The 21599-nt window shown below is 41.1% G+C and overlaps 1 protein-coding gene across 1 annotated transcript; it reads left to right on the top strand.

Annotated features, from left to right (window-relative positions):
* The first annotated feature begins 9550 nt into the window (after window positions 1-9550).
* On the top strand, window positions 9551-20544 carry sik1 (salt-inducible kinase 1). The gene is made up of 14 exons (XM_083908370.1): window positions 9551-9701; window positions 10424-10620; window positions 10720-10836; window positions 13841-13904; window positions 13995-14156; window positions 15034-15158; window positions 15252-15375; window positions 15490-15710; window positions 15996-16145; window positions 16249-16359; window positions 16455-16680; window positions 16908-17162; window positions 17278-17467; window positions 17898-20544. Exons 2-14 carry the CDS (start codon window positions 10468-10470, stop codon window positions 18415-18417), a joined length of 2418 nt encoding a protein of 805 aa, XP_083764496.1. The 5' UTR covers window positions 9551-9701; window positions 10424-10467; the 3' UTR covers window positions 18418-20544.
* The last annotated feature ends 1055 nt before the right edge of the window (window positions 20545-21599 follow it).

Below are 21599 nucleotides of genomic sequence, written 5' to 3'. Positions count from 1 at the left end.
CTTTGTCAACCTCTGCATCATCGAGCCCGATAAAAGCTTTATTTGCTTTAAAAAAACAATTGTAATCCTTTCATACCTATTTTCTCTGTCTAATACTTCAAATAATATTTCATCATGAGCAACTCAATCCAGCAAATCCCTTGTTGTGGAGTCTCTCTGTGTGTGTGGATAGATAGAGGGGAGAAAAATAAAAATAATAAATAATAAAAGTGACCCAGAATTTTTGTTTCAATTCTTCCACTCTGTGTATTTGGAACAGTCCAGTAAGAGCATTACATCACGACGAGAGGTGCATCATCATCACCCGCTCCGCTCAGAGCCGACCTCGTTCTCTAATGTGTTCCTCGTTGCTCTTCATGTTCACTCTCTCTCACCCCTGTACCCTCTCCCTCTTCCTTTACTTTATCAATTTATTATTGTATGAAATTGTATTCATTCATTGACTTTCTTTTCCTCCTGTGCTTTATCTACTTTTCATTTCATTCCCATTGTCACGCGGTCACCTTCCTGGGTACCCCACATCCCCGTTTGCCCGCCACACTCAGCCCAGGATAATAGGCTGATCTGTGGTATGACGCACATGGCTCTGTCTCCAGAGGGGCTTTTGTGCACACAGGCATTCATAAAGGCTCTGTGTAGCTTGGTGTGCAGACACAGAGCAGCGGCCAGGTATTTACATCTTGAGATAACCGACACCACAGGGTTACTGTATCAGCATCTTTGCTGATAATACAATACACTGTGCATTCTACAGCAGAAAAAACAGCTTTTGTTTCTTTTATGAATGGTACTCGCAGCTTATAGCCACCAGGGCTAAAGACGTGTGAGGATCAGTTTTCATTAGCTGAGGTATTTAGTTTTAAAAATGTAAAAAAGAACAAGAGTAAAGCCACTTTAACTCATGTCATTTCGAACAAAGATGAGAAAATACTGAGCTGTCAAAGTGTTACCTTTATGACCGACACTAAAACTGTTTTGCGCAACTTTTGAACATAAACAATGAGCTCACACAATGCTGATTATGCTTATCAGCTCCACACGACCCTGCTTATCAGTGCAGCAGAGCTCAGATCATGGTGTTGCCTAACGACATTCCTGCACTGCACACAGGAAGTGATTTGATTTATGTCAAGACAGTCAGAAGCACCCGCAACTTTGCCCTTACAAAGGGGAGCGACGACTGCAAACAAGAAACTGGAAACACAAAGAAGCACGGAATAAATGCTTCTTGCACCCGTCCAACCCTGAGCTGCCGCTGTATACACACAAACGCACCCTCAGTCAAGTCTGATAATACTACTTGACAACGCCTATTTTCAAATGAGGCATGCACCATACAAATAATGTTACATTATAATAAACAGAGAGAAATAAAAAATTTAATTCAGTTACAGACAGTTATTTGTTTGAGTCACAGCCACGCTGCACGGTAAGCTAACCCTAGAAATTGCACTTTAACCTCAACATTCTCAGATTCGCAGCTCTTCCTTTCTGTAACAAATATGTGATATCTTACAACAAGAAAATCACAAATTCTAAATCAAAATAAGTACGGGACGCGACTGCTGTGACCTCACAAGAGTGAATCTGGCTTTATCGTTGCTGTATTCAAATACCCACAAATGGAGGCAGTTAGGATATTTATAACTCTGAAAAGTCAGATTAAATAAAAAAATAAATAAAGTGCAGGTAAAGCTGCCATCTTAATACCGAATGCACCACAATTTAGCTGACGAGAACATAGCAAGCATGACTTCAACAGGAATGACCACACAGTTAACTTTGTGCTTATCATGTGGGAATAAGTTGAGTCATGAGATTTTAGGTTATGTGCGAACACAATAAAAGTTATGTTGTTTCTTACTGATTTGTACAGAGTATTAGGGTCACATGTAAAACAAAATATTTGAAAGAAAGACAAAAACCCCCAGCATGAATTCTGAGAAAAAAGTCAGATTTCTGATATTAAAGTCAGAATTCTGATATGTAAAGGAAAAACAAGTTTAAAGTCGGAATTCTGAGAAAAAAAACCCTCAAGTTTAAAGTCAAAATTCTGAGAAAAAACAAGTTTTAAGTCAGAATTGTGAGAAAAACCTTAAGTTTAAAGTCAGAATTGTGAGAAAAACAAATTTAAAGTCAGAATTGTGAGAAAAAAAACTCAAGTTTAAAGTCAGAATTCTGAGAAGAAACACGTTTAAAGACAGAATTCTGATATTTAAAGGAAAAACAAGTTTCAAAGTCAGAATTGTGGAAAAAAATCAAGTTTAAAGTCAGAATTCTGAGGATAAACAAGTTTACAGTCAGAATTCTGATATTTAGAGGAAAAACAAGTCAGAATTGTGCAAAAAAATCAAGTTTAGAGTCAGAATTCTGAGAAAAAAATCGTTTTACAAGTGGCCCTAATACTCTTCTGTAGATTTGCAAACAAGATAAACATAGAAAACTTTGCAACTACTGTATGTTGATTCCTATTGTTCTAACAAAAACAATTTTCATACAAGGCATACAAAGGAAAGATTTTAACCCTTTTCAGACTTCATATCAACAATATTGCTCGTTCTTTCAACTCAAAGATATATAAAAAAGGAATACACAACCTGTGCCAAACTGGAACAGCTGGAACATAATCTTGCACATTGTGCTCTTCTGATGCCATTTAAGCCACTTATTACATTATCCAGATGTCTGAAGACTTTATTGGTTCACCATTAAACTGTAGAAAAACACCAATACGATCACTTGATTATCATAATTTAATTTCAATACAGTAAAACCCTTGTTCCTCAGGGAACATTGTGGATTACCACCACATTAGGATGTAGAGTTATTTTTTTTCACTAAGAAAATAATGGTGATTATCAGGGATAATTATCATTTAGACAGAAATTCTAATTGCAAACCACAAAGAAATGAGTGTGTGTGTGTGTCAGTGAGAGATCTGTAGGTCCTTTCGTCACTGAAACTGTTTGTTTGGTAAGGGCTGCTGTTGGACCTGCTCGATGATAGCTTGACGCACAAACTCACGAGGACAGCCCCCGCCTGCCAAAGTCAACAAGCACAGACAGACCAGCGTTAATTACCAACAAAGAATGGCTCCCCTGTTCTCCACTGCCACACAATGACACCAAATAATCAGACAAAGGCACTTTTCAGTGACTGTTTGGAGGTTGCAAACATAGGATAGATGGTTAAATGGACACTGGATCAACCCCAGGTCAGTCACTTAGTGTATATGCATGTGGAGTATATTTTAAAATAATAAACTGTCAAGTGTTTTTCAAGTGCGCTGTAAGAGTAAGCCACACATACTACCTCACAGCAGACGTGAACTATAAACTGCTTTTCCCTGAGTGCTGTAGTGTTTGGTAAATGTGCTAATGTGTTAATGTGGTGATTATGAACGACATCAACAGTCTCCGTTGGTGGTAGTTTTTAATTTCTTCTCACTATGAAAAGTTGTGGTGTGGAGCATTGTTTGCGATGAACTGTGAAAGCTTAAACAGTCTCCTGGCTTTTTTTTGTCAAACTCTTTGTGTCTATAAACATTTACATTTGCACTTCAAATGTTATCAAACGTTGTAAATATGCGAGGCAGAGAGTAGACAGCGTGCGCGCAGTCATCCTTCAGAGACAAGGTCACCTTCAACGGACGCCTCTGAAAACACACGGCGTCGCACTCGGAGTTGGGCGTGTGTGACACTGACGTCGTCTCTGTCATCAGTGGCTCTGAATGCACTGTGTGTCTTTGAAAGGACACAGGATGAAACGTCTGTCAACACAAACGCAACTTTGAGAAAGACCTAGCAGTTATTCTGTGTGTGTGTGTGTGTGTGTGTGTGTGTGTGTGTGTGGAGAGTAACAATTCACTCGTGGCACGATCAGCGTTTAAAGATTATAGTCGTTTATGTGTAGATTTATGGATTGTCACTGTGCCTGAAACACACAGGATTTGGGTGAATTCCAATTCCTTTCTTAACCCTCAATCTTAATAATGCGCGCTCCCGCTAGTGCTAGTGCTGTCCCGAAGTTGAGGGGCAAGTTTAATTTGTTTAGCTTGTTAATAGAGATATAAAAATGATGAAAACCATTGTATTATCTTAGTTTAGGTCCATATTATGGATTACTGACGTCATTGTTGCGTAACATTTATTTTTATTTTACGATCTTTTGTCAATAGCCGGCCGGTGCGGACAAGCGATGGTTTGCTATGGTTTACTTTTCAATAAGCCGTGGTGTGTGGTAACTGTCAGCTGAATATGTCCGTGGTTGTGGTATTTGTATGAGTATCATCTTATAACTTACTGAAAACCTAATAACTTGACTGACAAACGGATCGTAATAAATAATCCTGACGTGAATGTGTTCTTAAGATTGAGGGTTAAGATAGGAATTGGAATTGGCCCTTTGTTATTCTCACACAGTGTCAGATAGAGTCTTGATTTGTGGACACACATCTCACCATCAAAGGTTTTTCTTCTGAACCTTGAACCCATGTTTGGTCTGAAAAGAGCAGCCAGAGGACATCTGAATTTAATTAGAGCTTCAGATATTCATAATTACATCACATTGCACTTGTTTATCAGCAAGTCTTCTATTTGAACCTGGCAACCTGACATTATTGTTTTGTTCTGCATTCTATAGACAACAATCAGTCAAAAGTAGAGTATTTTTAGAGGAAAATAAGTATCCTCAAGATGTAAATACATGATCAAAGCAACTGAAAGAAAATACCCCTTTAGTTGACCTCTGTACTCACACATTTGATTAAAAAACGGAACAAGAAGCTCACAAACAAGTGATGGTAAACTGAATGTACAGTGAAACAGGCCCGGTTAGTCACCTGTTTTGAGTTAAGCACTGATAAGCACTGAGGCAAATGCTTAGTCAGTGTGTGTGTGTGCGTGTGTGTGTGTGTGTGTGCGTGTGTGTGTGAAAGAGAAAGAGAGGGCAAGAGTGAAACCACAAGAGCGGGTGGTACTTGAGTAATTTCCAGGAATGAGTAGCTGTTCATGTGGGACTGTGTGGTTTATTGTAAACGTGGTTTGGCCACAGGCAACACAATAAAAGTGTTTCTCTTGGTCATGTTTTTTAATTTGCTTTTAATTATGATGATTGTCTGCATATGCCGTGGTTTAGCATCACAACCTACTCACGTACGGGGCCCTTATTTATCAGATTTATGATAATTACACAAAATAAACTCTCAAATTGATACCCGATGTCGATGTATGTCACATTTTCAGCATTAATGTAATGCAAATCCAGTGTACCATTAACTTCCTGCTGTATTTATTTATTTTTTTATTTGTTAAACACAGGTCCAGGTTGCTCAAGGTTACGCAGATATTCAGATGGCATCTGGTAGACATTTGGTTGTGACAACAGTGAGACGAAGAGCAGAGTGGGCTTTGTGGTTTTAAGCATACATCGAAATATTGCATGACCTTTCGGCTGAAACTGTTTGCATGCAATTTGCAAGTCCTTAACATTTCAGTCGTTGCAGACATAGAATCTGACTGTGTATTGTGGTCGGTGTTTGGTGTTTACGCTCACCCACACTGACTCTGTACGCATGCTTTGAAACGTCGCAGTATGTCCTCATACGCCTTATGCATGTTACAGCTTAAATCTATTCAGTCAGTGTCGGTGAATGTAATTTAATCCCTGGATATAAATATTTTAGATGCTTAACTTTGCTCCTGTTCCATTTGATTTCCTATTTACCATAGATTCCCCAACTGGCAGCAAAAACACACAAACGTATACAAGCTCCAGCTCCAACACACACAAGTGCTGTGTTTTGTTTTTCTCCCAAGTCTTGACTGGCAAAAAAATCTCTTATAAGCTCTCAGCCACTGCTTAGTCTGAGGAGACAAACAGGGGAGGAGGGAGAAATACCCTGTCATTACTGAAACTCCACGGTAATTTGGATTTATCAATTGAAGGAGGGTGTTTGTGTAACGGTCGACTCAGACGTACACAGTGGAGGAGTCAACTCAAATGCCTTTTGGTTCCATTGCGTCACTTTTCCCATGTTGTGTGCGTCAGAATTATTCAACTTCAAATTACATTTATGTTTAGCTCTTTACACATTTGGCTTTTGGTACCCCAACCCTTGATCTGTTCTCCTATTAATTTTTTAATGATTTTTTTTTAGCAGCTAGTAAACAATGACAGACATCGCTCTACTAACCTCTGGCAGCAACATCTAACACCCAGCATCAGACCCATCAACCGTCACACAATAAAGCAACATGTGAGTGCAGCGTAAAAGTAAAGTTGCATCTGATGATGATGTCTGCTCTTCCCTGGTTTATACCAACAAGGGGAGATGTGACGCATGAACTGTGCTGGAACTGTATAGTGGGAAAGGGCCTTTAGGGACACACAACTTAAAGCTTAAAGCATCAGGGCCTTTAGTGCGTCTGGGAACTATGGTGGCCTTCATATGTAAACACTCTTCCATAACTGTCTATCCCTTCTCTTCCACTCATTCTCTCTCTCTCTCTCTCTCTCTCTCTCTCTCTGCCGTTTCCTCCTTCATTGTTGGTTGATGCATCAGGTTTACGTAAAGCCTTTCGTCATGACATGTTTCCACTGTCAGAAATAGGGGGGGGGGGGCAAAATTTGAGGGGGGTCTAAAAAATAAAAACGTAACTTGCACGAAAAAACAACCTTTTGTGTTAAAACTAACATTGATGTTTAAAAACTTGTTTATTTTCTGTTAATTGTGTGTGGGGCTAATGTATGGTGACACAAAATGGGGTTTATTACCTGAAGTACATATAAAAGGCTTATTCTAAGGCTAAACGAATGCAAATAAATATAAAGAATAAAAGAAGTACGTTGTCACTGTACAGTACTTAAGTACAACATTCACATATCTGTTCTATTTCTAACAACTTTAACTCCACCACATTTCCTCTAACTATCTTTGTTACTCATTACTACCAAATAAAATCAGAAGAAGAAGAAGAGTTGGTAATGGTCTTGATGAGCTGCTTTACACTATAGTTTTGACATTCACACACTGTAACATGGGGTTAAGTGTCTTGCTCAAGGACACATGTAGACTAGCAGAGCCAGGAATTGAACCCACAGACCTCCAGTTGAAAGACAACTCAGCCTATCACTGTGCCACCATGGCTCATCATGGCAAGTACATTTTATGTAAGCACATTACTTTTGGTACTTAAGTACAGTGAATGTCAAATACTTTAAGACTTTTACTTAAGTAATATTATAAAAAAAGTGACTCCAACTCCTACTATTTTCTGCTAAGATACTTGTACTTTTATTCGAGGTTTCCTTTTCTGTACTTTATACAAGACTGTTCACATTGGAGCTTTAAAGAAAGGTTCACATAATTTTCTAAACGCCTGTCAGCGGAAAAAACATAATGAACAACAATTTTATGTATAAAAATACAAATGGTTCAAATAAATCACGCACAAACACATTTTGCTGCTGTATAATTAACATTTTTTACATGTGGACTTACATGACAGATCACACAGAACCCAAGGCTGAGTAATTAAACCTGCGGTACATTTATTTAGAGTCGAATCGTTTCACATCCAACTGATTTGTACTAAAATGCAATGTGTGTTTTTCACATGAAGGTTGCTGCGTGTTTACCACTGCAGACTTGTTCTGTGTCGATTGTCCTGCAGCTCTTCTCTTTATTCTTTGCTCACTCCTTACCCGTTTCCTCTGTCTGTCTTGTCTGTTCTTCTTCTTGTCTTTCTTTTCTGCCTGAAGCTGCTGTGCTCCCTCTGTGACGAGTAGGTGCGATACTCTCTTCTGTCCCACTTTCATGTTGTGCTTTGTTTGTACAGGGCTTTCTGTGACCTGATTTATCACATGACACAGTCGTTTGAAAAGCAAAGTACCTTTACATGTTTAATGAAAACCAACTGTTAGTGCTCACCACACAAGGAGCAGGTCTACATTTAAAGAGTAGTCGATTTCTTGCATGTAGTTTCACATAGAGTTTATACTATTTTAAATGTGTCATATAATTAATATTAAAATAAAAATATTCAATAAGTTGCAACTAATTAAATAACATAAGAGCCAATTATAAGACCCAACCAATGGGGAATATATTATAAATTGGTTAATTGAAGTTATTTAAAAAAAGGTTTATCTCAAAACAGTTACTACTGTGGATGTAATAATTTAGAGCAATATAAATAAGAATATAACTGTTAATTACATTATTTTTGTTGTGCAAATTTCAAAAATGCACACACACACGCACACAGCATGTGTTTTGTACATGTTGATGTTCTTAACTGAGCGAGATGTTTCAGCAGCTGCAGATTGATGTTCTTAAAGTATCGCTGTTGGCAGATTTCTGTTTTGGATTGTTGTCTGGTTTCCATCCAGAGTACAGGACACTTATCTTTACCAACAATCTGCATATATTTAAGCTGTGCAGTATTTCCTGCTCCCACATAACCCCAAAGCAGAATATTTAATGGTTTTAAATAATTGTATAGTGGTTGTGCCCATGAGAGGATCTTGTTTTTTTTCTTAGCCGTGGACCCAGTATAAGATATATATTCTAGGGTATTTTTTGGTGTTTGGTTACAAATCTTTTAATTTAATGATTTAGTTATTATTATTATTATAATTATGTGAACCATTTCAGATTCCAAAATTGCAATTAATTTACCTCATCGTGATCATCATGCACATATTTAGCATGTGCAACAACTAATAACTAATAGCTTAATATTTCTATTTACAAAATAACACTCAAAGGGTCAGTGGTACACAAGTGACAAGTAGATATGTATAGAATAAGCAATTAAATATATAACAATTATGTAATACAATACAACAAACTAAAAACAAGAATAAGAAAATAATAATTTTATTGTCAAGATATTTGCATAATATGATATAGTCGCACCGTGACACAGGATTATACATCCGTATTATACACAACGAAGTACAGTACAGATGTATAATTACCATAATGGGAGGAATCAGTGATGAGGAATAGAATAGAATAGAATAGAATTTCCAGATTTCAACAATTGCTCTCGGTTTCTGTTCCCGCAGAAGTCTCTCTCTCTTTCTCTCTCTCAGTGAAACTGTGAGACTTCCTGCGAGCAGCAGCCCGGCAGAGGGAAGCATCACGTGGTGACACATCTCTGCGACTGACGTCACCGTCCCCATCTCCAAAGCAACCCCACCATCAGCACTCACGTCACCGTGCGCTCGAGCCGCGCGGTTGCCGAGCAACCCCTACCTTGCGCTCGGGTCCGGCCTTGCTTTGCACCCAGCGCTGAGCTCTGACGCGGGTGTGACGTTAATAAGGTGGGTATCAATTTGTTATGGTGGCGGGGGAGGGGAGAGGAGGAGAGGGGAGGAGGAGGAGGAGGAGAGGGGAGGAGGAGGAGGAGGAGGGAGAGGAGGAGTTCCCCCTCTGAGTGCCTTGCGCTCAGCATTCCGGCGGAGCGCTCAGGAACACACCGGCCGCATCTTGGTATCGGCCCGAGAAAAGACTTGTTGTCTGTAGAAGTGAAGACTGAGGGAAACAAAGTTGCGAGGAGCGCGTGTGTGTTTTTTCTTTCCTCCTACAGTTATTGCTCTTTGCTGCGTTATTGGCTCTGGTTGTGGAATGGTTGACACTTCCTCTGAGAGCTGTCTGAACTGTGAGAGAAGGCGCTTTATGACCGCTTTTTAAGGTAAGACTGGACTTTTTAAGTCTCATCTAACGACTTTTCTAACCCACCGTTCATTACTCATCTAACCCTGTACTCAGCAGCTTATATAATGTATATACATTAGGACAAAATTAACATTTGATGTATTCTATGTTCACACTTAAAAGTAATTTCCTCTAAATAACCTTTTTTTAAGGAGAACATTACATTTTCCTTCAAGAACACATGCGTCCATCTTGAGTCCGGAAATGTTCATTTTAGTTCATTTAATTCATTTAAATGCAGCAAAAGGGCTTGTAGATTCATAATTTAATATATATTTAAAAAGGTTAAACAACGGAAAACAAGCAATTTACAAGCAATACTTGAGCACACCACTACTTTTTTTGTAGAGGGTTTTATCACCTTTCTCAGCCTTGACTTTTCCCTTACTGAACTCACATGACATGCATGCAATTGCATGGCAGTTATCACACTGCTGCGCCATATAGGTTAATACTTACATGTGCATATATTAAGTCAAATTAGTGCAATATGAATTCAATTATTTGTCACATGTGGATGTACAAGTACACCCCAGTGAAATGACTATGCAAAACAAGCCCCTCTCTGCAGCTGTGAAGCAATTAAAATAAATTCCAGATAAAATATAAAATATTTACAAAATACTGTTCATGTTCAGTAAATTAAGAATCCATGGGATATATTTTTACAATTTTGCAAACCTCTGTTTGCCTCTGCAGGTTCAAGCCTTAGCGTATTTAAAATCCCAGACTGCTGGTGCATCATGGTGATCATGACAGAGAACAGCCAGGGGGCTCAGCCCAGCCCTGCCCAGGGAAGGCCACTGCAGGTCGGCTTCTACGAGATCATCCGCACCCTGGGGAAAGGCAACTTTGCAGTGGTGAAACTGGCCAAACATAAAGTCACCAAAACACAGGTGAGTGAGCTTTAGGTTGTTTTTTTTTTTAAATGCCAATGTATATTTTGGAAAAATATTTCTTAAAGTTAACATCTTTCTCTTTTCTTTTTTTCTCAGGTGGCCATAAAGATCATCGATAAGACCAGACTCAATCCCTCCAACCTGGAGAAAATTTACAGAGAAGTGCAGATTATGAAGCTGCTGAACCACCCCCATATCATCAAACTATACCAGGTGTGTGTAATATCCCTCTCGTATTATCTCACAGCTCTGTCGTCATTCTTCATGCGTGTCGCCCGTGCTTGTGTGTGCAGGATGTTGTGTGAGAGTGAAGCAGTCTGTCTGTTATTCAACTTCACATCTGCACACACTGTCCAGTCTGTGAAGGCATGAACGAGCATGAATATGAGAGTGAAGTGGAGTGGAGTGGTGTGGAAAGCTTTTCAATGCGGAGGTTGAATTTATATCCCAATACCGACATTGTGGTGCAGAGTATTGTGCGTCATTATTGTGGAGATTTGCACACGCAGCAGTGTTATTGTGTGTGGCAAAAAATAAATAAAAAATAGGGGCATTTGTTGCCTAGGTGGTTTTAAGGTGCTGACTCTCACACTGATCATCAAGTAAAACACAAAGGTATTAGTGCAATCCATTTAACCTCTCCTTGTATGTGTGTGTGTGTTACAGTGAGAGTGTGAGTGTGTTTTCTGCTTTATAATGTCAGACGTGGTTGTAGAGATGTCGAGAACAGAGCAGCCAGGAGAATGTTGGTTGAAGATTTGTCCACTGGTCTGAATGTTAAGTCCATCTGTTAACGGCCAAGTGCAATGTGCCTGTGCTTCACGTGAAGGCCAGCTGCTTTACCTCTAATCAAATTGAAGACTTAGCGGAAAGAATCCGCTTTTTCTGCCCTCGGTCGACCTTGTGAAAGCTGCAGCACGCGTCTGGCGGTGAACACACCAACAGACGCCCACGCAAAATGTACACAAACACAATCTCCTGATTTATTTTTTCCGACCATTATTTTCTCTTTTTCTGCCTTTTTTGTTTAGCTCTGTAATGTTTGTCTCTGCTGTTTTCTTGAGGCTTATTTCATATCTGAACGTGAGCGCAGTGGTTGTTGCAAAAACCACGTCTGCACTGGGGAAAATCAAAGCATGACATTATTCTCTTCAAGCCTCAATTGTTCCTATCACACACACAATAGAGCTGGATGATAATACAGATCAATGAAGGTTTAGCTGCATTTCCATTCACACCTAATAGTGTTATTCAGACAAAGAGTTAAAAAAATACATTTGTTAGAATCATGTACAAACATAAAAATATTTTTCATTTAAAACATAATGCTTTTTAGGATTTATGGAGCTTGTGTATGTGTCGTCTGACATGGATGATGGTGTGTTATGTTAGGCATGGTGGTGAACGTCTCCATGCCCTTGTGTTTTCTGATGTAATGCGAGTCAGATGCTTGGTACGTGGTGAGTACCAAGACGTGTCTTGTGACCCAAGGCTTACATCCTCTTAGTGTTGCTGCAGTTTTATGGGGGGGGGTGAGTTCTCAGAGACCTCTGGCCCGATAAATCAGCTGCTGTTTCCATTCACTCGCTGCTCTTTTAAGAACAAATTATGCCCTTGCTTTGTTTCCAAGCGTTGTTGAGGGCTCAGAACCTCCCTCTTTGTCTCATCATCGCTCTGACCTTGTATCAACCACGTGGTCCTCTCTTATCCTCTTAAATGGTTCGTACAAAGTTTCCTGATCTGCCATTAAGCCTCTGTTTGTGTAGAAATGTATTTTAAATTAAAGCTTCCCCCCCCGTACGCACACACACATGCGCCGGGGGGGTGCACGCTGGATAGTGGCCAATGCAGCTGTGCCCTGCTGCTAAGTAGGGGAACTGGACAGACGAGAAACCCATAATTTCCTCCTTGTCTGCCTTTGATCCGGGGTTGCTGTGGCTACTGTGGTAGGGAATTTCATCCGCCTCAGACTTCTGCGAGGCAGGTCGCACACTGTGTCCATCTCTATTCATTTCCAAAAAGGGCGGGTTAAATATAGGAGTAGCAGAAAAAGAGTTACAAGTAATGTATGAAATTGTGCTGGTTTCTGAATTGTTCATGCTTATTCAAGCCCAAATTACAGTGGAGATCAAACCCAACACTTAGAGAAATGTGGATGAGGTGCTGCAGCCGCTGAAACATGCGGTTTGGATGTTTCGGTTTCACGTCACTATTTAAACCCTTACAGCTTCCTTAAAGACACTTAGGGTTAAATATAATGAAACATGCATGCTAAGGGGTTAATCTGTCCTCTGCCAGAGGGGGATGGGTGTTGCTGATGGCCCTTGACGTGCTGTGTTTGTTCTACAGTCCAATGACGTCATCTGCACCTCAAGGTGACAGAGCCCCAGAGAGCTGCCCTATCTCACAGTCACAACAGTTACAGATAAAGGCTACTTTCTGCTCGGAGGCATCCGTGCACTGAATCATTCTTTTCTCTGGAGCTGCAGGCTGGAAAAAAAAAATAATTAAGTTCCACTACTCAGTGGAATTTAGTGACATTTAATTCCGAGTCGGTCAAAAGCACAAAATCCAGACAGGGCTTTGTCATGTGTAGAAAATTGCTTTGTTGTGCAACCTTTTTTAACTCAAAACCACTCTGTTCCTGAGGGCTCTCCGAGGAAGTGGAAGCTTTCTGTGAGTTCCTGGAAAGTACTGGTAATAGTGGCCCATGTAGTGTGCTACACAACTGCACTGATGGCACATTTGACACACTAGACGTAGAAGTTGAAAACCGTGTAGTGCAACCAGTGTGAATATGGGAGTTCAAAGAAAAAATATGAATTTCAGTCACCAAGCTGTTATCTCATGTCAGCCTCAGGGAGAGCAAACATGTAATGTGTTGGTCTGTGTGTTAATGCTTTGCATTTCGCCCTTTGGGTTTGTGTATATGTGTAAAAATGGGTTTGAACAAGTCACAGACGCTGGTGTCTGTGTTACGCAACAGAGCTTTTCATGGAAAAACCAGAGAGAATTGTGTGAGTGGAACAAGTTTATAGAGAAGTATGAGACAGGGAGTTTTTTTGTGGTTATAAAATGTCTGATGCCTCGAAATGCCTGGAGCAGACTCCTGACTGAGGGTCCTGTTAGTGATTTTAACTTGAAATTGTATTATTCTTTGTCATCCCCTGCTGCTGCTGCTGTTACGTTAAACCCTGTCAATCTGTCCTTTTCTTAGGTCATGGAGACCAAAGACATGCTGTACATTGTGACGGAGTATGCAAAGAATGGAGAGATGTTTGGTGAGTTCAGCTTTCAATTTAAATCTTTAATTTTTTTTTTTACTATGAATGTAGTTGACACCTGTCTCACATATGGCCTCTCCCCTGCAGACCACTTGACCTCAAATGGCCGCTTGAGTGAAGATGAGGCACGAAAGAAGTTCTGGCAGATTCTCACAGCGGTGGACTACTGCCATCGACACCACATTGTTCACCGCGACCTAAAAACCGAGAACCTGTTGCTGGACGCCAACATGAACATAAAACTGGCTGGTAGGTCTGCAATACATTCTTTACGCTGCATTCACAGCACTTTAATGCTTGATAGTGAACGACAGGCCTGGCACTTTGCAGTGGAGGCACCTATTGTTAGTTAGCAGACCGATGGCTGACGTGTCTGACTTTGGGGCAAGAGTTGCTAAAGCGATGCCCGTGTTGTGTGTGTTATGTCTGTCGTTGCTGTGCGCACCAACCAAAACAATTTGAAGCTCTGTTTACACTGCGTATTGTTTGAACTTAAACATACAATCATGATTTGATTGTTCTTAACCATTTTGCATTACTTGGTTTCGATTACTTGGCGCTACTTACTACATACAACATAAGCTAATTCAGTTGAGCAAGGCGTGACGCCGCCACAGTCCAATACTTAACATGTGAGTGCAGCATTCCGGTTACCATGGTAACTAGATTGCTGGCAGGCAGGTGTTGATTCATTTTTCATTAAAAACCTAAACTTTTAATCTGATACCATCTCACTTTAGTATTCTGTTCAGTGTTTGCCCGTGGAGAAATATTGGCTGCTGTGGGATTTGTAAAGCATTCCAATTAAATCATTGCTGCGCTGTCTGTGTGCTAATTAAGTGTGAATAATTAACTATTTTCTACCATGACAAAGAGTGGAAATGACTTCAGAGTACAAACAGACACTCTTACATAAAAAATAAAAAAAAACTTCCAGAGCAGAGCAAGACAACAGGTCTTTTTGTGTAAGACATGTTAATGTTAACATCACGATGACAAATGACATACAGCACCGTGGTTAAAGGGAGGAAACACATCTATTGCCCCAATGCCTTGAGCCTCTCATGCTAGAATGAAGAGAAAACAAACAAGGTTAAATAACACAACGGTTGTCTGTGTCTTACAGACTTTGGATTTGGAAACTTCTACAATGCGGGGGAGCCTCTGGCTACATGGTGTGGTAGTCCGCCTTACGCTGCCCCTGAAGTGTTTGAAGGGAAAGAGTATGAGGGGCCTCAGCTGGACATTTGGGTAAGTTTGCATATTTAAAATATAAAATAGAGAGCACGTTTCAAAGAGAGAGCAACAACATGTTAAAGATATCTTTTTTTTTTTGTTCTATAGAGCCTCGGTGTGGTGCTTTATGTTCTTGTCTGCGGCTCTCTTCCATTCGATGGTCCCAGCCTTCCTGCACTCCGACAAAGAGTCACAGAGGGACGATTCAGAATCCCTTTCTTCATGTCTCAAGGTAACAATCACCCTGACGTTCAATCATGATAATTACTTCTAATTACCAGTTGTGTTTAAATGCCAAAATTGCCTGCAGCAGAAGTCTTATTTTTCTTCGTTCACATTTTTTCAGACTGTGAAAACCTGATCCGCAAGATGCTGGTGGTGGACCCGGCCAAGAGGATTAGTGTAGCCCAGATCAAGCAGCACCGCTGGATGCTGGCAGACCCAACAGCAGCCCACAAGACCCTCAGCCATTCACTCACAGAGTACAACTCCAACCTGGGAGACTACAGTGAACCCGTGCTGGGAATCATGAACACACTGGGCATCGACCGGCAGAAGACGATCGAGGTGAGCACGAAAAAATGGTATTGATTTGCTGTCTCCTAGAACTACTACTATACGTCAGCTAACGGAGAGTGTCTGCATTTTTTTTTTTGTAAAAAATACAAAAAGAATAGCTCACTTTTCTTTCACCAAAAAGGTTATAGTTGTCCTGGACTTTCTCTCAGAGAAGTACATGGTGGGGAAGAGCTGTAGAGTGCTATAAAGAGACTAAGAGATGACATTAAGCGCTGCAGAAGGTAAACAAAGTGACAAAACCCCTAATCTACTGCCTTCTGTTCCTTCCCTTAGTCTCTGCAGAGCAGCAGCTACAATCACTTCTCTGCTATCTATTATCTCCTGTTGGAGAGAGTGAGAGAGCATCGCACCCAGCAGCTCAACCGCCAGTGTGGAACCTGGAGTCAGAGACCCAGGAGCACCTCCGACTCGACTGGCCCAGAGGTGAGCACTCCAGACGTGGTGTGAATCAAGCTCAATATAGCCCTAATCCAAAGTGGCATCCTCTGATTTTAAGTCTAACATGTTGTGTACTTTGTTCTTCTAGGTGATTATGGAGTCCACTGACAGCTTTAGGACCACACCGTTTTCAGTTCCAGCAAAAAATGCTCCCCCTGCGTACTCGGACGTTGAGTGTGATCAAGGTGGATTGTTCCAGGTAAACAGGAGTGCTCATCGCTCACGGTGGTGTACAGCATGTGTTTCCCTGTCAATCGGTGGCTCACACGTTTTTTTCCCTCCCTCCTTTTCCAGCGAGTGGTGTTTCCAGTGGAGGCCAGTCTGAACAGATTGCTCTGGAATCGTTCCATTTCACCCAACAGCCTGCTGGAGACGAGCATCAGTGAAGAAGTGAAGCCCAGAGACCTGGAAGAGGAGGAGGCGTCGCAAACCCTTGGCCCCCTGCTCCCTCCCACCACCACTTCACGCAGACACACTCTGGCTGAGGTGTCAGCCCGTTTCCACCAGTGCAACCCTCCATGTAAGTGTGACAACCTTTAGCAAGGATCCAAACTAAATCACAGAGACTATAGTCTTTATAGTCTTTAAAATCCACTCGCATGTATTTTAAGATGCTTAGGCCCTGGTCTTCTTGTCATACCAGAGTTCAGTTTGAAGACTTATCAGACTTTAAATAGTGACTACATTATTAATATTATGTAAAAAGCACATGTTAATCCTCACGTGTTCTCTGTTCTTTTTCTGTAGGTATTGTGGTCAGTCCCTCTGATGGTGCCTCCTCTGACAGCTGTCTGAAGTCTTCATCCAGTCCCAAACCTTCTCTGCAGGCTGCTATGCAGGAGATGTCAACACCTCTGGCCTCTGGGGCAGAATGTGGAGCTCTGCTGCCAGGCGGAGCCCCTCTGGCCCTCTCCTCCCACCTCCTTCCCCAGGCCCAGGGCAGCCTGCCTGCCGCCAGCTTCCAAGAGGGTCGTCGAGCCTCTGACACTTCTCTCACACAAGGTAAAGGAGAGGGATCATGAAACAAAAGAGTCATCTCTCTAATTAGATTAAAGTTAGTCTCACAGTGAATGATCAAAGGGGTGTTGTATAACAGTTTCCCATAACTTTCCCGCAGGTCTCAAAGCTTTCCGCCAGCAGCTGAGGAAAAACACACGCACTAAAGGGCTTTTGGGATTAAATAAGATCAAGGGTCTGACAAGGCAGGTCGCCCCTCCGCTCCCCTGTAACCGCGGCAGCAGAGGGTCGCTGGGTCCGGCCCTGTCTGAGCACCGCAGCATGCTGGAGGAGGTGCTGCACCAACAGAGGTGAGACACACTGTTATGTAGCACAGGAGGAGAGACAGGAGTTAAACATTGTACTTTCAGGGAAAAAATAGGCTGAGTGATCGAGCCCAAAATGTAGGCCAAATAGAAATTATTTTCAAATCAGTCAATATTGATATTATCGTCAGATAATTAAAGATTTGAGTTTTGTTTCTGAGTGAAAGTTGAAGAAACCAATTCATTTTGGCTTTAAAATTCTTCATGGACAGAAAACAGCAATTTCTTAAACTAAATTTTAATGGCAAATACTGTATGTGTTGTGACTTTTGTCAAGTGCATCAAAAATGATATCCATATAAACTAAACTATTGATATTGTAGAAAATTAGCCCAGTCTAATTGAAGAACTGGCATGATGAATCCCAAAGTGAAAATCTGCTGCAGAGTCTAATTCTCTTGTCTCTGTTTTCCAGGATGCTGCAGATCCAACATCAGCCTCAGCCTCAAGTCCAAACAGCAAAGGCAGGACCTACGCAGAATCCCCTGCTCTTTTTGGCCCAGCAGCAGACACCCTCTCCTCCGTCTCCAACAGTGTTTGCTCCCTCCTCCATCTTTGACAGCCCCGCCCCGTCGACGATGCCCCCTCAGCAAACTTCAGTGGGTGTACAGCACGGCCCCTGGCAACAAACCCTGGAGAACTCCTCGTCCTCATGCTGCTCCTCGTCCTCATCATGCTATTCCTCTTCACTGTCCCCCGTGGCGTCTGCTGCTTACCTCCTCGAAGCTCGCCTGCACATTAGCCAGCGACCTTACCTTCACCTGCAATCCGGCCTCCAGCTGCAGACTCAGGCTGCAACACAAAGCACCTTCCCCATCTTGTCCAAACCATTGGGGTGGAGCATGAGTGTGGGCTCCAGCTCAGATCCTGGTGTGCAGGAGTTGGGACTGGCTGCGCAGCAGCAGCAGCTCAGTAGCTGTGTCATGGTGAAATAAATCCTCCACCATGTTCGACACAAACACACTTTCTCTCTGTGGAAGAAGACTTGATTTTGAGCCTAGAAGACGAAGAGAGAAAAGAACAAGAGGAAGTTAGCAAAACTGACAAACTTATTTAACAACATGTGGTAGACAGTGTGCATGTTGTTTATGCTTTTGGTATCGTATAAGCTAAAGACTAAGCAATAACCAAACTCTGGATGAGATTATTAAATCTGTATCAGGCCGCCAGAGAAGCAATAATAGACTGAAAGACTCTGGTCCAGTCTCCTTCCTGATGGACTCACTTGAATGAAAAGAGAGCTGACATGAGCTGATACACTTACGTCTCGCATGTTTCGATGCTGTCTAAGTTACATTCTGATTCTCTGAAAAAAGGAAGGCTCCATCTTCCTCATTCATTTCCTATACTTGATGTTTTTTCACTTGACTGGACAGAAGACCAAACTTATTACTCTCTTCTTCTTTTTTTTTTCTTTCATTGCTCCCACTGTTCGCCTTTCGGAAGACATTTCTCTGTAGCAGTGCAATGGATGTGCGCTATAGTGCCCTGAGCTTACACACATTCACACCGAAGAATTTTATTAGTTTGTATTGAAACTGTGATTTTTATTTTATTTCTTTTCCACGGGGGGGAGTTGTTATAGCTACCAAATGCTGCTTTTACCTCAAGCTGCGAAAAAGACTAGATTGCTGCATCCTTATCAGCCAAAACTAAAGGAAGAGAGTGTCTCACTGAGTAAAGCACAATAGGTACACCGGTCAGCTGGGCAGCATCTTACAGTAATGTGGACACAGCGACCCATATTCCCTTCAGTTAAGAAGCACCTTCTTGTTTGTTGCTTTTACTACCTCCTCAGGCAAGAATTTGGAAACCTGTAAACTATCGTTAACACACAGTCAACTCCAGAATATCAAAGGAAGAATATTTTGCATTAAAAACAGAGCAATGACTCTGGGAACAGTGCAATATTTCACATTGAAATACAAAGGAAAGATAAGACTCTACATAGGAAAATGCTCACGCCTGAGGCTTTTTTACTTTTAGTGCATATTTGTTGTGCTGGCTAGCTGACTATAAGGGTACAAGTTATGTAACAGAAAAACATGACACTGTAGAAACTGAGAGGAAACATCAGAATTTTAAGAAAAATGCTGTTTTTTTCTCTTTGATGATTTTTTAACTGAGAGAAAATGTGTGGTTTTACCAAAGGGTGAACGGCACAACGGATGGATGATCTGTCATGGATACACTACTGACATTTATCTTTAAACGCTGTCTCAAACTGTAGCACGGTGGTTAGCTTGCATTTTCACTTGACCTCCTTTGCTTTTGCAGGGAGGAAAAAAAACTCCCGTTGCCACCAAAACGTAGTGCTACACGTGTTAATAATAGCTCTAGCTGTTACTATCAGGACCATTGTGGTATTCATTGTTTTGTACTTTTCTAGAAAAGAAAAAAAAAAGAAAAACCCCAGAATATAGCAATACCACGTCATGCTGGAAGTTGAAATTAATGTACTTCAGTTGTCCAAAACGATTCATTTGTGCGGACGACGTGTTTGAAAGCTGCAGGAGACGCCGTATAATCGTCTGAAGTTTAGTTTTGTTCTCGTATATCTGTGAAACATCTTGTTTTTTCTGTGTTGGAAACATGCAGTATTGATATTTTTACCCGACACTTTTAGCGGATCGCAGTCATTACCAACACTTTGTGCCTTTCTCTGAACAAACCCACCACCAGAGGTGTCCATTTGGGATCACTACACTGAAGAAATTAAAATGGACGCCTCTGTTATTGGCTGTTCACTCAGAAGCCCCCTTTTTGATAGCTTCTTTGACCTTTGAGCTTGCTGTGTAAACACAAGCAAAAATTGCACTTTATTCATATATGTTTTGTTTCTCATTATTAAAAAAAAAGAGAGAGAGAGAAAACTTCACAGAATCATTGAAACACTCTTGATGCAAATCTGTAAAATTACCCTTTTGATAAACTTTGGATAATAAGAAGTATTTCATGTTTTTTCTTTCTTTGTTATTTGTTACTTGACAGTGTGTGCATGTGCATGTGTGTGTGTGAGTGTGTGTGCATGTGTGAGTGCGTGGAGCGAAGGAACAGGAAGAGTAACGACTGGGCAGAGAATGTACATGAATGATTGTTTATTTATGTGGCTATTTATTTCAATAAAGTTCACTTCCTAAACTGACCGTCATTTGAAGTATTTTGTAAATCACAACATGGAAATGTCTGTTGGCATTTTAGTGACGGAAAAACCTTTGTTTTCACAACTTCGTCGACTCTTACAACTTTTCACATGCATTGTCATTCACTTGAAGGTTTTTTTTTTTGCTCAACTCCTTCACAGGAAATGTTTCTTTGTTCAGGCTGCGTTTGGTGAACTCCCTCTGACCTCTGCTTGTGTCCGGATGTTCCTTGGCCTGGCACATTCAGACTCTGTCATGTTTTCACTCAAAACAGCAGTAAGGCTGATGATATATGCATTCATAACATGCATCTACGCACTAACAATGGCAGAACACACCAGTATACACTTGCGCATCTTATATCTTGCATTAGTTTTATTACTGACATTCATCATATTTTGTCTTTGCATATAAACTTAATTTTAAGCACTCCCTATGGAGCAACCCCAGGAATTTGCATGCATATAAATCAGTCAGTTAGACAGAGGAAAATAAATCCATCCATCCATTATCTACCACTTTATCCTCCACCAGAGGGTCGCGAGGGGTGCTGTGCCTATCTCAGCTGACATTGGGCGATAGACGGGGTTCACCCTGGACAGTTTACCAGTCCATAGCAGTGCCGCATATAGAGACAAACAACCATTCACTCACACTCTCACACCTACGGTCAATTTAGAGCAGGATTTCTCAAATTTTTGATTCCCTGAGGGCCAATTTAGGGACCCAACGTTGGACCGAGGGCCGCCAAAGGAAAAAAACCAGAAAGAAATCCCATTTGTAATAATTTTAATGACCAGATTGCAGTTGTACAGTTTACACATATTGGTCTGAATCCTGTAATGTCCAATAACCATTTCACAAGCTTAGTAGCTCCTGGATTAAAACTATCAACTGTTATTCACTGTGGGCCGCCAGAAATGTTTCTGTGGGCCGCCATTGGCCCCCGGACCACACTTTGAGAACCAATGAGT

This window comes from Microchirus variegatus (genome assembly GCF_963457635.1).
Source record: "Microchirus variegatus genome assembly, chromosome: 22".
NCBI classification, from domain to species: domain Eukaryota; kingdom Metazoa; phylum Chordata; class Actinopteri; order Pleuronectiformes; family Soleidae; genus Microchirus; species Microchirus variegatus.
This window is presented reverse-complemented; position numbering and strand designations above follow the sequence as displayed.